At 37.3% G+C, this 18168-nt stretch overlaps 1 protein-coding gene across 1 annotated transcript; it reads right to left on the reverse strand.

Annotated features, from left to right (window-relative positions):
- Window positions 1-1325: 1325 nt before the first annotated feature.
- LOC124159134 (glycosaminoglycan xylosylkinase) lies at window positions 1326-16617 on the reverse strand. Its single transcript, XM_046534715.1, has 8 exons — window positions 16295-16617; window positions 15864-16079; window positions 15593-15762; window positions 10026-10222; window positions 9167-9362; window positions 7397-7618; window positions 6222-6281; window positions 1326-2948 (listed from the first exon to the last, which is right to left on the reverse strand). The coding sequence occupies exons 1-8, from the start codon at window positions 16427-16429 to the stop codon at window positions 2738-2740; spliced, it is 1407 nt and encodes a 468-aa protein (XP_046390671.1). The 5' UTR covers window positions 16430-16617; the 3' UTR covers window positions 1326-2737.
- Between the last annotated feature and the right edge of the window lie 1551 nt (window positions 16618-18168).

Genomic DNA, 18168 nt, shown 5'->3' on the forward strand with positions numbered 1-18168 from the left:
CCCAAGTATTTTCAGAAAGATTGATCTGGAAGAAGAATCCCCCCCCCGTCCGAAGGAGCAAAGGACCAGCTGAAGAGGATGCATTATCTCCGTTCCGGATGCAGCTTCCTCCAACAAGGGAGAAAGGAGTGCAGTAAATGGAACGAGAGAGTGTTGGATCCAACCTGGTCCAGACTCGGACTACGATAAAGTAAGATTGCAGCTATTCCCCCCCCCAAAGCCCCCTTGTGTCTCCTGCCAAGCCAAGTTAAGACAAACAGTCACGGAACGCACCCGTTACATTAGTGAAAGTGAAATCAGTCACCAAGTACAATTAACGTTCGCACCCCAAATTTACATTCGACGGGATGGACTATCATTTACCTCCCCAGTCAAGAAACCATTGAATTTGTATCATATTTACGTGTTCACCACCGAACTTTACTTTGTTATCATCATTTTCTATATTGATTTTCATCTAGAAACCAAGTTATATTGTTTTTATTTTAATTTATCATCGATGTTTCATAAGTGGCTTTCACCAATTCATATTTCATTAGCGTATAAGAGGGTTCCTTTTGTTTTTTTGTCATATGCAACCTTATTTGTGTGAATTATATTTTGTTTAATTGAGAGTGTTTGAGAGAGTGTTTTTGTTCTGATTCCTCCACGGGTCACCCCATTGAAAATATCCTTCGTCCTTCCTTTCGCCCCATCTGATTTCCTTCCCGTAAATGCGTGTTGGACGAGTGCATCAGCGCCCGAACGTCACCCATCAGTTTGAATCGGGAACCCCCACCCGCAATCATCTTCACAGAAGGGGAATATTTTTTTTATTTTATGTGAATTACGAGAAGTGAGTGGCATAGTTTTGTCCCGTAGGTCCCATGCGGGAGGGATCTTCGCGGATTTGTATTTTTTTTATTTTTGTGCGACGTCTCCCCCCGGTTGTGTATCCGGGCGAGTCGGGGGTGGGATGCCACAGTACTAGAGCTGGGAAAAATGATTCAGCTACTGCATCTTCACCTCAAGCCCCTCATGTGTACTTTCTGGGTTATGGACGCTCCTCAGTCATCTCAAGAGGAACAGAGAATGAATGACACATACCGTTGGACTTATTGGTTGATAGGCTTGGCCTTATTGATGAATGATACTCAGCGCAGTATCATTTTTGGGCAGCTATTCAGAGCACTCTCAGACTTGGAATACTTTGAAGGAGAATCCCTTTACCTCTGTCAAACCCTTTCAAGTAGAGGTTGCCCACTGTTCGACCTATACGTTTACCTACGTAAATTACTGACAAAATCCTCAGAAAGCCTGCAGTATTTCCACAATATACGAACTGCTATGGTTTGTGTCTGTGACACATTTATTAGCTAAGACACCCAAAATCTCAATATAGGATTATGAAAAAAACAAATTCAAACATCAAAATGTAAAAGAGAGGAGCCTCACTTACACAGGTGTACACTCCAATTAAGTTATTGAGACCAACAAGTCAACAGATGGCAAGGAATGCTTGTTTCTCACATGTCAAAATATGCTAGCCATGGTAAATAACTACAAAGAGAGAGGAATTAGGTGATGAAACGCAAGCAGGATAAAAACTATTAAGTTGCTCCACAATACCAACAAAGGAAATAACCCCAGACGTAAGAATAAAATAATGTAAATAAAATGTTACATTTCAGCAAAATTTTGTACACAACTGTACCTATTCATATTTTATCACACATTAGTAATTTCCTGAGATAACAACTGCTGATTGCTTTTGTTCGTACGACTCAATTTTCAATTCAAATTAAGATGAAATGTAGAAAAAATTTCGTAAGATAAATCTAACTAAACAAAGTTTAGAACAACCCTTCTCCAAAACCAACACTGCAGCATACACATCAAAGAGTCTTCGGTTAAGGGCAACATTATGTGGTAGATTTATGAGAGGTGCCAAATGACTTGGATGTAACAAATTCCAATGCTTCTCAGAAAACACCGCCTGAGAGAAGAAGCAATCTTTCCCAAGAATGGACTCCAGAGATTTAATAAGATTTGTGATGATGTAACAGCAGTGAAGTTGTTTTGATTGGAGCTGTTATGCTCTCATAAGGGGTGAGGGCAGAGCTGGTGCCCCTTTGTGCGCTTAATTCACCCTTCAATATCTATAAAATGATGGATATAGGCCAAAACCAATGAGATTGACCGCAGATGACATTTTTACTACAAAGTAGAATTTTTCATGTGTCTTTTAAAAAAAGGCAGTTAAAAAAGTGGCAGCCACTAGTGGATGGATTGTGCAGCTAGTGGCTACCAATGGAGGCTGCGACTAGAAGCTGACAGAGACCACTTATAGTCAATAGTGGCCTAACAAGAGGTGACCACAAGTGGCCATGAATGCACATGACCAAAGGTTCGATCTAATTGTAATGGATAAATACAACCAACTTTCACCATTTGATCATAAAATAAAATAAATGACAATAAATGCAAAAGATGCCACATCGCTGCTCTTCACTATTACTCCTCAATAAAATACGTAAAATTGCACCTTGATTAAAAATTTATAAAAAGAATGACCATTACTGATTCAATAAATTATGGGTTGTGAGAGGGAGAGATAAATTGATCCAGTATTCAAATAATACCAATCAGGCAAATACCAATGCATACCTTCAAATAAGTTTCCTCGTATCATTATTTTACTGATTCTATCTAGCATGCATAAATGAAGAAATGCAGTACTTTCTTGAGAGAAAACTGATTATGAATCAATAATCACACTTTCCATTGTCTTGTTATCAAGGCACGTTTCCACTGCAGCATACACATGTAAGAGTCTTCGGTTAAGGGCAACATAATGTGGTGGACTAAGGAGAGGGGCCAAATGACTGGGACGTAACAGACGTTCCAATGCTTCTCCCAAAACACCACCTGAGAGAAGAAGCAATCTTTCCCAAGTCTTGTGCCGTAATCTGAGGATAAGAAAAACAAGAAATAGTGAGTACAAAAATTAATACATGAGTTCAAGTACATTCACCCAGTCAATTGAAAAAATATTTTAAAAAATTCTGGTAGCTCACTGAATTGCAATACCTTGGCTTTGCAAACTTTCTAAAGACCACTAAAAACAATAAAAACTGTAATTACAATTATTGCGAGATATACAATTTACCCTTACAGCAAAACCACAATTAACTTAACTAGGATAAATCAAAATATGTGTCTCGATGATAGATGTTTCCAGTATTAGCATATAAAAGCATGAACCAATTGTGCTATCGTAGCTCATTGCGCAAATACCGGTTAAGCGCAAGCTGAGAGTGGAGCCACACTTCCATCTCTAGATACACCTGACACTCCACAAGACATGACACATAAAAACCTAAGACTAGAGACATGCAAAAGTGGTGTTAAATATTTTACCCTGAAATTGGAGTAATTTTAATGACAACATAACGCATGTTAATCAAATGCCAACCTATTACCTCTGCATTCAGCAAACAACCAACAAGGGTGTATGTATTTAAGTAAAAAAACCTACATTAGACACTAAAGGTATGCTATTTAGTTTTCAAAGAAAACACATGAAGGGATAAGCCCACCCCTGAGTAAAATAGGAGTAAAAAGTTTAAAGGGATGGATCCTTCTTTATGCAAAGAAATAGCAGAATTCATAAATTTTGATCACAATAAATATATTATGGAAATATATTACGTTCAGTGATGTCTTGAGACAGCATTGCAAAAAAAAAATTCAAGTAATGTTTTGTCATCAGTACAAATACATCAACGTAGTCAAAATTCTGCTTTGCATTGCTTTGCAGTTTTTTTTGCCCTCTTTGGCCTACTAAGTTCATTGAATGTAACATAATGAAAGAAAATCACTGTGCCAACGACAGCTTCAAACATACCATTTTTAAGTCTTTCCAAGGATCCCTGGACCCGGGGTAAAAACAGGTTTTCCATTAATAGCAATTAAATATTACCAGACAGGAAAGGCATCTTTTTCAATTCAACATTGTTACTTTATTACACCATACTCCACAGGGGTCTTTCTTTTCAATAGCCCCCATTGATTCTTTTACAGAATGTACCACCTCGTTTTCATCTTTTTGGCAAGAGAGGAATTTCCAAGAACAAGTATTATTTTCTAAACATATGCAGAAACTCTCTTAGGTCATCATAATATGTTGTTTTGGGCCAATATATAAGTAAAATACTTCAGATGATGCTTGAAGCATGCCAGGCAGTAGGAATCTCCAGGACATCAATCTAAGCGATTGCCTCACAGCACCTCTAGTTCTGTCTCTTAGGATTCAAAATTACATCCATTTTCTACTATGGTGAATTCTTGTGGTGATGCTTATGTTCAGTTTTCATAGATTTCGTCAACCAAGATGTCAGTTTTTGCTATATCTGGACAAGAAATACAGTGATAACATTCATTTTGCATGCCGATTTGTAATACGTTAAAATTTTTTAAAAATTTCTCACAAAAATTCATTATGTGCCTAAGTGGCTTTTTCAACTTTAATATAACGCAATGGGTATCATTTAATACCTTACTTAGGACAATACATTCATAAATGATAAATATTTATCACAGTATTGCAATTTAGAGCGGTTATAACTGACCTTAGCGCTGTGGATATTCGAAAATCTATTGATGAACGTTGAAAATTTGAATTAAATTATTCCTTTTATTATACATGCAGACGAGAGATTCGTGAAAGAATTCACCAAAACTTTGTTGACAGCAGTGAAAGACGAGGAATAACACTGACATAAGAAATACAGACTGGAAAGCAGAAAATTGAATAATTCTTTCGTGATTGTTCCTCCACAGATGATGCTGAAACATCAAATATTAGTTAGACTTACGGAGTAAGACGCACTTGGTGTGAATTTTGGTGCCTTTGGGGAGTGGGAGAGGCGAGCGGGGTGGGGACGCGAGCGGCCTTCGCTAAAAATATATTTAGTCACTGCTGTCAGACAATACCGGAATAGAAGCACATATACAAAGTTCGCACACCTTTATAGCCACTGGAGAGGCCTTTTGATAGAATGTAGGCTCCTTTCCTGCGTTCTCGGATCTTAAAAATTTCATCACTTCTCTAAAAGTTGGTAACATCAATTTGTTTAACGCCGACGAGGTGCCAAATAAGAGATAAGTCTTCTCACTACGCATCCTATTTCACCTTCTACCGTCTTCTGATTTATATTATCAAAGATGAATGCCCTCCTAGCAGCACACGCAGGATGAATTTTCGTGTATTTGAGGCGTGGGAGGGGGAGAAGCAAGCGGGGAGGGGACGGGATCGGCCTGCCGCTCTTGCATCCGCGACGCTGCGTGGGCCTTGGAATATTTTCTTCGCAGATGCGGACTCAAATTAGTCATATTGTGGCTAAACGGTGGCAGATACGTCAAAATGCACAAAATTTTTGCCCTGCCTAAAAGGATAGTAACTTGGTAAAATCTATAAAGAATGACCATAAAATATTATATTTTTAGAATTTTGACCCTCCCCCCCTAAATTGCATTTGAGTGAGGGTCAGGGGTTCACCTAGAGGTCTCAAATTTTTCAGGCCTCATTATTGATTGGTCCCACAACTTTTTTTCATTGGGCTAGATGGATTTGAAAAGAATCGATTTTTCCGATCTGCCCTAGTGTACATGCCTTAATATGTTTTTTCATAGCCAGAGCATGAATGTTCTGATTTTTGCACTATTGGGGCTTTCTCAAGTTTATTTACCACCTTTCTGGGTGCCCAGTAATAACTCATCTCCAATGAATTTGGAGTAAGAGCAATTAAATATTATCCAATCACGATTACCTTTTGCTTCACATATATTTGCTAAACTGGGGGAATATTTTGCTAACACCGTAGTTTTATTGAATTTCCTCCAATTTCAACTCATCTTAAACCAAAGATTGGCCAGTGCTTCATCTGGCATATAGTATCTAAAATATATTATGCATTGAAACTATGTACTAAAAACACAAACAATAATATAATTAGTCAAGAAATACAAATGATTGTCTGAAACCCCAATTCTGACGGAAAGTAACCCTGAATTATAATAAAAATTGGGATAACACTTGTTATTAATTACATTAAGGCTTACTTCACACAAAATAAAACTTACTATACAAGTTAGCAGCAGACCTATAAATTAAAATAATGTATGTATCCTCAAAGACACTACACCAAAAATAACCTTAATCGTATCATATAAAAACTTACATGCAGCACTGGTACAGAGGAGCCAATATGTCTAGGTGATCGTCATAAGGATTCCCAAAGCTGAAGAACAGAAAGGGGAAAACATAAATAATTTCTGAATTCAAAAAAATTATTTTTCTGAAATTTAACTAAATTTCTTAACCAATATTTGGTTATATATATATACATTCAAAACTGAAAAATAAAATATTAAACATTTAAACACCAATTCCTATGCATAGAGGGACATAGATTATTTGAAAAATTAAAGAAACGATTTATTATTTGAAAACAAATTATATTTCTCGGAATAGACCCCAGTTCAGCAAAAATTATTTAGTTTCTTTCATTCTTAGTTCAAAAAGGCAAATTAAGCTACAAGAATAAATGTATCCCCAGGAAAACAGTTATCCTATTTATTTCTGTTATGATATAAAGTATCAGTTTTCAGTATGCCCTTGCTAACACTGAAAATTGATTGACAGCTTGCTGCCTGTTTTCATTCCATTCAAATTATTTACTTTTCAGTTAAATAGGAAAAATAGCTGACATATATAAAGTAATGGGATTCAATGAATACTAAATGGTCAATTAATTTTTAAAAAATACCATTACAACTAAGGAAATCACCCAATCAAAATCTGAAGTATTGCCCAACAATAATTACGAATGGTTATTTACTACTACCCTGCAGTTTATGCACTAGTGCACGACGTATATGACACAAAGATAAGCATAAACACTCAGGATGAGCAACAAGATTATCGTGTTCATCGGCTAAGCAAAACATCCCTATCCTTCACAAGGGTCCCTTGCAAACAGTAAAACTCAATCAACATCATTCATTCAAACCTTATTCTACCTCAATAACAGCCCAATGATGACAACACAATTTATACGCTCCCTTCCAGCTCCTATACACAAAATACTCTGGTAACTGCTAGTACCAAATCCAGGTCTAGACAAATTATTTTTCCTCGGTAAATTATATGAACTTCATGTTCACATTAAAGGGACTAACGATACTTCACAGCCTTCCATCCATTGTTGTTTTCTCAAAATTCAAAAATACTTAGTGGAGGGCTTACTTCTTTCTACACACTGAGCAAATTTTCACCGTTAGCAAATGAAGTTTTTACTCAGACTTTATAGAATTTTCACAAAAATCACCAGCACACTATACCCAATAACCTCACCTTTTTCCATTGTCAATCAGTAAGACCATAGAGTTTGAGAAACGCTGAAAAGTTTCAACATGATGGCGGTCACCATTCCCAATCAAGAAATCAAATATTGAGGCATCAACCAGGTCAAGTAGACGATCCTGGACCTTCCTGCCACTACCAGAGAAAAGCTTTCCAGCAGACAGATGCTGGCCTTCACGGATGCGAAGACAGTAGTCCTTATTAACTTCCCACCTTAAACATTTAAAAATGGATTGTCAGAAAATAACCCCGTACAAATCAAAGACTAATAGTTAAACACCTTACCTTCAAACAAAATTGATTCTTTTACCTGCTTACTTATTCACAGTAGTGACACAGAAGTAGCTCAATGCTACTGCTTGAATGATAAGTTTTTATTCAGACTATGGGTCTGAGGTCTACGTAATGTAATACATAATGGCACTGTTATTTAGCACTGGCCAAAATAACCAATGAGAAAAAATTAAGAATGCTTTGGAAAAAATTGGGGACTATTCAATCATGCCTGATGATGAAGATCCTCATCCTAACCAAGTGCAGTGAAGTTTTGCAATAAATATATTTGGAAAAACAAAACTATTCTTATCATTTCATAATGATTGGTGAATACCATAAGTCATGCCCAAAACTATATAATTTTAATTATGTGATACAGTGGAACCTCGTTAAAGCGAGTACGGGCTATAGCGACACCCCCGCTATTACGAGAGATAGCCGATGCACTGTCAATTGACCCTATAATAAGCGTGTTAAAGAATTCGTTTTTACGAGACCCTTTCGGTGCTGGCTCTCGCCATAGCGAGGGTTTTACCGCCGGAAGACTTTCATGAAGACTCCTAAACCTCTGTAATTGCTAGCGATCTGTTAGAAATGAAGTTAATGGAGTGCTCAGTCTCAAATTTATGTGGTAAACTGTCGTTCGATAAATATAATGATGACGAAACAATGCTTTGCATGATTTTCATTCAGTGCGGCGCTTATAAATTGTTTGAATAGTTAGTCGTTATTTGAGTAAGGAAATTTAGTGATGCAAAAAAACATCGCCTTTCGTCTGGATTTATGCTTACGTTTATCGGATAGATGTTTATCTGTCGCCGCACCACTCCTGTTCCTGTATATCTGTTTGCAACAGGTATATTGGCTATTATTTGCTCCACCTCCGGTAAAGCGACAATTCGCTATAGCGAGTGTTCATTAGTGCACCGTGGGGTGTCGTTATATCGAGGTTACACTGTACTTGTAATATGCCATCCTCACTATGGTCTTCTACCACAGAAATGACTCACAATAAGTTAAGTACCCTTGCTCTTAAGTGCACAATGCTTGGTTACAGAATTTGTGACATGATGTTATTCTGGCCGATAGAAAATGTTCTGGAAGAAATGCCTGATTCATCCATAGTTCCACCAAGGAGACACACCTTGCATTGATCCTACAGTTGAAAGAAATTTTATGTGAACAGCAAAATTAAAGATGATATGACTTTTATGAGAGTAAAGGAGTAAGCGACTGGGTAAAAATTGAACACAAAATAGAATGCCTATGATGTATTAGATGTGTCGATCGAGGTATTCATCAAGGCATCTCCCAGGAACACTTACGAGAGACACACATGATAGACTATTTAAATGCTCAATTATAAACAAGAATAAGTCTCCTCTGCAAAGAGTACATTCATGGAAAGGATTAAAATATCCCACTACTGATTGCATAATTATTCAAAATAATTGTATACAAACTATTCCCTTAAAGCTATTTTACCTAGCCAACTTTCCAGGTTGATAGGTCCTCTGCCATGGACTACGGTGTCTTTGCAAAGGTAATAGGTTTGGAGGCAGCCATAAAGACAAAGCTCCCTCCAGATAGGGCCCTCCTCCTAAATGATCCAGGGTCTTCCCACAAACTGGCTCCTTTGGAGTACAATACAGACAGACCCCATAAAAGCATGTAGCACTACCTGAAAAAGATAATTCTGTTAATTTAGCAAAATCAACCACTAATGCATGTAAAATATTATCTTTGTCCTTACTAATAACATACTTGAAGATAAGAAGAAGGCACTTATGGCCATGTTTGAAGTGATTTACATGCTCAGAAAGTAGGCATGTACTTGAAAAAAATGCAATACATGTATCTACTTTCAATTTTATAATTGAGCTAGGTATATATGCCAAGGATGAAATTCTCCATGAAAATATCTTTTGTGTTAGCCAGGATTCAAACTTGCTTCTCCCAATTGCTGGTCAGGTATACTACCAGTTTCACTACCAAGCCATCATATTCCAAGACAAATCTCAGACTGGGTTTAACCCGACAAGGTGTTGATGCCTAAAGTCCACATTATGGAAAAGGAGAGACGGAGGTCGTGCTTTCTATGCATGACCTCTGTCTCTCCTTTACAATTAACAGTAAAAATTAAGGTTTCTCACAAATGGACTGAAATCTAGAGAATCTTTCATATGCAAGATTGGTATATTATTAAAAAAACTATCATTAATGTTGACAGACCAGTAAGACTAATTTGTAATTATACCTTTAATTTTTTGAGAAATACACAATGAATACATGCATTTTTATACGGTAAAGTACAAGGAATGGTTGCTATAGTTAAATTTAATACCATTGTTAATGAATGTCTTTCCAAGAGCATTGGTGGCTACAGGGACAATTTCAAGGGGAAGATGAAGACGCCTTCCAACTGTTATGGGGACACGTGGAAGTCCCAGCAAAAGGGACAAGTGGAATGCAGCAACTTCTCCATTATGACGATCTTTGCCACCAAATGAAGGTCCCCAAAGAACTTCATTCCTTTCATACCTGTAGCATTAAAATGTTGCATTTAGTATGATTAGCTTCACTTCATTTTTAATACTACTAAAAATTTCATGCTATGTCTGCATGCTCATCCAGATCAATTTATTTACGGTTCAGCATTGATTCTCAACAATCAGTGGCGAAGTGACTTTCAAACTTATAATCTATTCACTTTATTTTTGCAAGTGAGATTTCGTGAGAGCCTAGACACTCTCGGAAGGCTAATGGGGTGAGGGTAGTACTGAGAGAGAGAAGCAAACTCAACGTTGCCACTCTAAAAATAAATTAGCTACAACACTTCGAGCTCTGAAAACTCGCACTATAGACAGCCAAAGTGCATTGTACGAATACACGAGGCCATTTTATATCAGAATGTAGGTACAATGTTGAAATCCTTGGTTTTCGAAGATTGGCGTACTTTATATGCCAGCTCACCTGCTCGAGGGTTAAAAATATACAGGGAGAATGCGTGAGGTTTGGCAACACTGCTCCACAAGAAGATTCATGATGTTAACTCGACAGAGGTCTGAGAGCACTGACCGAGGCCACTTCTGCTGATTGGTAAAGGGAAAGTCACATGTCGAGAAACTTTGCCTCCCCTCACCTCTACTTGATTTAGCCACACCAGCTCACCCGCAAAGATAAATGAACAGAGAATAGTCATCGCTCACATAGTACTTCATTAAGGCATTGCAATTTGTCTGTTTACAGGGTCCCTTCTTTTCATGATTTAACTTGCATGCAGTAACAACTCTTTAAAAATGGAATGGTCATGGCAGAAGGCCTAGGGATGGCCTTGGTAAGCTCTGAGCTCTTTCAGCAACCTCCATTTTCATAACCTACAAGTATGTGAACTGTAGAATGGAAGCTTATGCAAGACCCCTGCAATGGCTATGGCTTGTCTATCTCTATTCTCGCACTCGTCAACACTCTCATACTGTAATTATCAAAATACATTGGGGGTGGGGGCTCCATCTCGCTACTTTTCCTTTATGTTCTCATGTTTTAAGTCTAACACTGTGTGCTTCATCGCTTAATACTCTTTTTACCCCTTGGGGCCATTTGATCACGATGCGGGCTGGGGCCCTTGGGTTACCATTGCACTTGAAGTTTGGGTATCTTTAAATGTAACATTTGATTTAGAAAGACGCAAAAGTACTATCATTTGCAAAAGTCTTGCAACAAATCGAGCGGCGCCACTTTCGCTCCACAAAGATTGTGCCCGGAAATTGTATGGTTTTCGGGTGTATGCAACAACCCAATACTAGTCTTCATGGTTCAATGCATGGAGAACGGGTCATTGGGTGGGTGAGGTATTTTGTCATCCTTTTCAGTCTCGGGATTTGACCGCTTCCATTAAAGTGAAATTAATGTTCATGATATTCCCCCGAACACATTGTAGCATTTAATGCAGTAGGATAGATCGAAGGTAATTCCTCGGAGAGATTTTAAAAAGTTGGTTGCTTGGCTCTTTTTGAGTGATCTCAGCTCTTTTCAGAGAGCTGGAAATCACGAGTCGTTCACTGTGAACATGGCAGACTTTTGTTTACATCTATCGACTCGGGTTGATGTTTTAATACAATATCTACGACATATGATACGAGGCAGCTTTGAAATTCCCAGTGTTTCATCGTATAAATATCTGAGCAAACACGTAAAATATGAATTAGTTAAGCTGATCGGCATTAATCGTTGCGTAAGTAATAACAGAGTTCTCCGACGTCCGCCAAACGGTAAAGATGTATTCCTTTCCACTTATTCAAAGTATGACGAGGAAAACTTAATTCCAGCTTAAAGTCCCATTTTTAATGATTGTCGGATTTCAACAGGTATTGTTTGATAATATGTTCTACCTCTGAATTAGTGTGAATGCGAATAATAACTCTAAGCTGCTATGGCGTTGGTGATTAAGTTATCCTATTTAGATGCAATCATTTACATATACACTGATGAATTCGGGATAATGTAGGATACTTACTTAGCATTATTAATTGAATTATCTACTTGCATTAAATAGGTTACATTGTATTAGGAAATGTGTTTGTTGGCCATACGTTTTATGTTTAAGGCATCAGTGGAACTGCAGATCATGTCATAAAACCTTTCAAGTCGAGTAAGAAGGACGTAAGCAAATCCTAACAGAATTTCTGTTTGTAATGAATGTATACGCTTGCTTCATTAGAAATACAAGTACCGAGTTTGAAACATAATAACAAATAATAATAACTTAAAAAGACGACACCATACCGAAGTCGCAGGCGACAACATCATTATATTCCTATTGTATATACTAACCAGCCGAAACATAGAGTAAGCGAAAGCCTCCGTGCTCAAGTTATAATCACGTAAACGAATAAAAGACTAATATACCGAGAAAGTGATTATTTTGATCAAATTCGTTCAAGTGAGAAGCCGTAGGAGAAGCACATGAAGGAGCTCAGTGTTACAATAATAACAAAAACACAAAATTACCACTCCGTGACCTTGAGCTAGTAATAGCTCAGTTGATAAACAGTCGGGCTGATGACAGGAGGCGCCCGCGTTCAAGTCCATCCCGTGGCCGAAATTTTTTATCCTCCGCAAAGCCGTTTTTTCTTTTAAAGTTTTTTTATTTTTGAAATTTATGTTAAGAGGTACCAGCTGTTGAATTTGAGCATTTTTTTTGCAACAATTTCTAATTTAAATGACCGTGCGACGGGAATCATGCGTAGTTAGCGCGGTAGGAACTCCAATCAGAATCACTGGTGAATGTAATTCCTAGTGCTATATGGTTTCCTTTACAGGTCCGTAACTGCTCAACATTATTAACCTTTGGAATGAGAACTATCGTAATAATCTAAGGTTCCATATACGTAATTTCTTAAATAGATCAATTTTATCTGATTAAAAAGAAAATTATGAATGATATTTTGCAGCGATTATGCTGCCCGCCTATGTTGTATGCTGCCTATTTGTCATCAAGTTGTCGCCATTTCCTACCAAGTTAATTTCTCCAGTAAAGTTTTTCAGAACAATTTTACCCTTTTTCGTTTCGTAAATGAGCAGTGACGGAAACTTTTCTTAGAGATAGAAAAAGATATAAATTAAGTGAAGAATTTTACTTTTAAACTTTAGGCTTCAGTATTCTACAATCAGTGTTTTTTTAATACAGTAATTTTGTTGGAAAGGGACAGAATGTGAGACCAGCTGATCTACTAACTAAGTACAATCCTAGGAATAACCTATGTAATGGTAATCCTTAATCGTGCACGCACCACGGCCCTTATTTTTAAATATAGGAAAGGCTTATCATGAGGTGTTTATCAACTATTTTTCTAGTGCGTATTTTCTTCAAGCAAATTGTGGCATCAATATGTATATATGATAGGGCTACAAATTGGCCCTATTTTCACTATTTTGGAAGTACGTGAGAATCACTTACGGCCTGCAAGTTTTACTCCAGGTAACCTACTTCCTCATCCCTGGCTGATAAAGTTGGGATAAAGATGTAGGGCAAGACGAGGTGCAGGACCTATTAGCTGACGTAAAGAACTATTTAATGCCAATCAATTAAATAGGGTGGAGACGACAGATTCGTGTTTTTTTTTCGGAAAATCGCCAGTTAATTTTTTTCATTTATTAATTCTTCTATATCGAACAAATATTTCAACAACTTAATATAAAGTCTCCTGAACGACGTTGAATCCCTAAAAAAAGGGTAACGAGCGAGTTGATTTCCGTGTTCCTAATGGCGAAATCGTGCCCCAAGTCGGCCTTTTGGGGTTTACATTGGAAGCCAGATGTCATAGGTAACTCTCACCACTCTTTTAACGGGTAAATATTTTCAATTATCTACTCCAGTCAACTACGGGTACAAAAATAATCTCAAACGCCGCGACGACTTAATACAATCTACGCTCGTTTACTCAACTGAACATCGTAATGATTTCCTACGTCTCACTCCCGTGTCACGATGACCCGTTCGTGAGTCGTTCCCGAGCTACCATGAAGATTCATACCTAGATAGTGATCATTCAATCTTAATGGTGGCCAGAAATCGACCATGGAGCGAAAGTGGCGCCGCTCGATTTGTTGCAAGACTTTTGCAAATGATAGTACCTATTACATTCCAATACCAACTCAAGCATTAAGAAAGTGACATTCAAGGTTAAATTGTGCAAAAAATAAAGCAGAATTACTGCTTTTGCCTTTCATGAATTTTTTCATCAATTTTGTTGTGAAGGATTATTGCCAAGGAAGTGCCAACAATGGCCTCAATTATACATGGGAATTTAGAAAGATTTTGTCGAAAAGGATTAATGCTATGTAAGTGCCAACCATGGCCTCAATGATTTACGGGAATGTAGAAATAATGTTTGAGTGCTGAAAGACACCTTTTGAATGTTATTTAGGAAAGGCAAATTGATAGATTTTTTTAATATTATTATTTCATAATATTATTTTCCTAGCAACAAGATATTTCCAAAAGATATTTGATCATTTTTTGAACAAATGACCATTCCAATTTAAGCAACACTCCTTTTCTCAAGTGCTCTACCCCATTGTTACGCCAAGTTAAGTTGTTATGAATAGGATTTAAGGGTTTATGACTTGTAAAACAATGAAATGAACAAAACACTGACTGGTGAATGACAAAAAAAGCTAAGAAAGTAGTTACCCACTTTAGAATGTATACTTGGAATTGGGTTCAACCTATTAAGCAATCCAATACTACATCTTTTCGTTATTTTCATTTAGAATAGTGCAAAAAAATAAACATCACTGTTTGGCAACTGTTAATGTCAATAAAAAATATTTCTACCCTATTCTCAATACCAAGCCATAAAAAATTCTCAGCACTGAGTATACATAAGCACCATGGGCATAGACAGCAAGGGGCAGCGAGAAGCAGCTGCCCCCCCTACCCTAGAAGCAAAAATCACATAAGTCTTTAAGCAAAATCAATACTGTATTGAAACGAATGTATGCAACAAATTCTCTTTAAACCCACGAAAAATGATATGTATTAGTATATGGTAAGTCACAAAAATTAAACTATTTTTTCAAGGAAATAATCTCATAAACTAAAAAAGCGCTGTTATAATTTTCTTAAAATATTGGTTTCATTCACCTTTTCCATGCTAAAATGTCACAACTTGGCTTGCCCCCCCCCCTAAACCATGGCTGCACCCACGCTAGACCGTAGCTTGTCCCTCCCCTAGTTATAATCCTCGGTACGCCCTTGATAAGCACATAAAAACAGCCCTGTAATTACATTCTTACAATTTCTTTCTCATCGTGATTCATAAAAAATAACTGAGTGTTCACGGTAAATATAAGTATATAATGGATGCAGAGGGATAAAGCAAACTAACCATTAAGATAAATACATACCATTGAGGCTTGAAAAGGCCAAACTTTCCACCTTCAAGTGTTAGCATCAACTTTAACTGAGTGCCTTTCCCAGATATCTCAGCTTTCACAATTCGAGAAGTGCAAAGTGAACGCAGAAGGCTTCCTAAGGCAGGGGCAGGAGTTGGCACCAGTTTCTCAGGTGTAGCCCACTTAAGGAATATGAAATCAGAATTATACATCTGAATTATCATATTAAAGGGCACTGATTATACTTAAGGTAGCCTCAGATAACCATAAATATTAACCTCACCTTATCAGCTATTGAAAACAGACCACTTGACAAGGGCAGTGTCTCATTGAGATCATCGAAGAGATGTTTCAAAACAGAATACGAAATCTTATTGCGTTTGTAGTACTTCGACGAAAGAAAATTTAACTTCTCTTTTATCTTTTTCGTGGCATATATGGTTGCAAACTTAATATGACTGGTGGCAACAGCAGGTTGAGCGATCGAAGTTTTCTTTACCTGAACACAAGGATATTTTACAATGCGGAGTCTTTTGGCAACAGTAATAATAACAAATTGGGGAATATATACATAAAATCATTCCAACCTTCATCACTACGAGGAAAAAAATTGTCTCTATTCACAATACGATCTACAAAAACAATGCAGCATAAAACCCAACTTGGATCTAGTTCATTACGACAATCACTGCACATTCATAAAAGAGAACTCACCTCAGGCTTAGTGCTTTCATCAGAATCAATCCGCTTGTCATTAAAGAGAATTTGCACAAAATATAAGTTCGCCGACAGGAAAAAAATCATGAATACTATTAACGAAGTAATAGTGTATTTGCGACGAAACTTCATCCTGCTTTGGAAATTTCATAGTTTCACATCGTATATTGCACCTCATCCTTCACATAAATATGCATCTCTCTCTGAGGAGTACAGTATAAATAACAGAGTTGATCCCATCCACTAGCAACAACAACATCCCACATTTCAAATTCCCATTTCGCTGCCTCCAACACTCAAATTTCAGACCACCTGCTGTCGTACCGGCCCACATATCGACGTCTACGCGACTACACATATATCGATCGTGTCGATTTATATCAATGCAATTCTATTGGAAGTTCATAATCCGCGTTCCCTCTGCGGTACTTTTTAGCGCCACTTTTAAATACAAAACGCAACGTATCAGGATCCTTCAAGCTTATTTATGGTAAGAGAGACATTAGTGTATTTCGTCTTCAGTATTTATTCATTCAAAATAATTATTTATGTCGGTTGAAATACTGCCAGCCTGAATTGAAGGACAAAAAGGATTGTATTTCAGAAAAGGGAGTTCGTTTGGACTTACTGAAACTGAAAGTGCCCGCTAAAAACCTATTAACTTTCAAAATAATTCTTTCCTTAGCAAAAAAAATCCTAATCTAAGGCCTTAAAAATATTTCAGTTATTTTGCAATATTAAGAAAAAGAGAGTTTGAACGTTCCAAAAAAAAGCACACGTGCGGTATTAAATGATGCAGCAGCTGTCATGATGTAATCTTTTCCTGCACTCCGACCATCTTCCAAAATATTGTCCATTCAACTTCATATAAAATAACCGCCTCCTTATTTTTCGTTCCATTAATAAAACTGAAATTGAATTCATTAGCAAAATGTCTTCATGACTGACGTTTCGATGTGTATGATAGCGCTTAGACCATATAAGAACTAGACCCGCCATTCCCCACCCTTACCCATGTCTCGCCGTGTGGCCAACATCTCCCCTCCGCTCCCTTCCTTCCCCACCCACTTTTAAAGCGACGTGACGTCACGGTTGGGACGCTCATCATCGTAGCGCATGGCTACGAATGGGGATTCACTGTATCACTGCGGTATTCTGACCATTTTCTTCGCGATTTTTCAATTAAAAGTACTAATATTTATTGCGTTATGTACGAGAAGTATTCTCTCAGCCATGGTTGGATTGGTGAACTTAAAATTAATGAACAGGGGCATTTTTCGGCATTGGCAGCGACGAAAAAATATTGCGGCAGTAAAAGGAAGACAAAGCCCTTTGTAAACTTCCGCAGATTTTTTTCTTATCTCGTTAGCGATCTAGCATTATTCGGAACATCGTTATAAAAACATGAAATCTTGCACAAAAGTTGTAAACGGGGGGAATTTTAGAGAGGAAAAGGGTCATGGTGTAAAGAATTTGCGGGTCGTCCACGAAGTAACGCGGCAACGCCTTCGCATATAGTAATTTTTAAACGGTCAATTATGCGATGCAAATTGAACTGCGCGCTGTCAAAGGGATGTCAACAAATCAGAATTCATATTATTTAGGCAAGTAATTTAGTTATTTCATAAATGCATAGTTTTTTACTTAGCAGACAGCTCTCGTGTTATTTATATTTTGCGATGGTGGAAAAAGGTCTAGCGCCGGCTTTGCAAGTGACACCTACGATTTACGTACGCTAAGGAAAATTCTGGGACTAAATAATACCTGTTAACATATTTATAATTAGAAAGAAAGAGGGGATTGGATTAAAATAATTTTAAAGATAAATTTGCTTTAAAACAATCAATTATATTTAATTCATTGAATAATTT

Source organism: Ischnura elegans, chromosome 1 (assembly GCF_921293095.1).
Source record: "Ischnura elegans chromosome 1, ioIscEleg1.1, whole genome shotgun sequence".
NCBI classification, from domain to species: domain Eukaryota; kingdom Metazoa; phylum Arthropoda; class Insecta; order Odonata; family Coenagrionidae; genus Ischnura; species Ischnura elegans.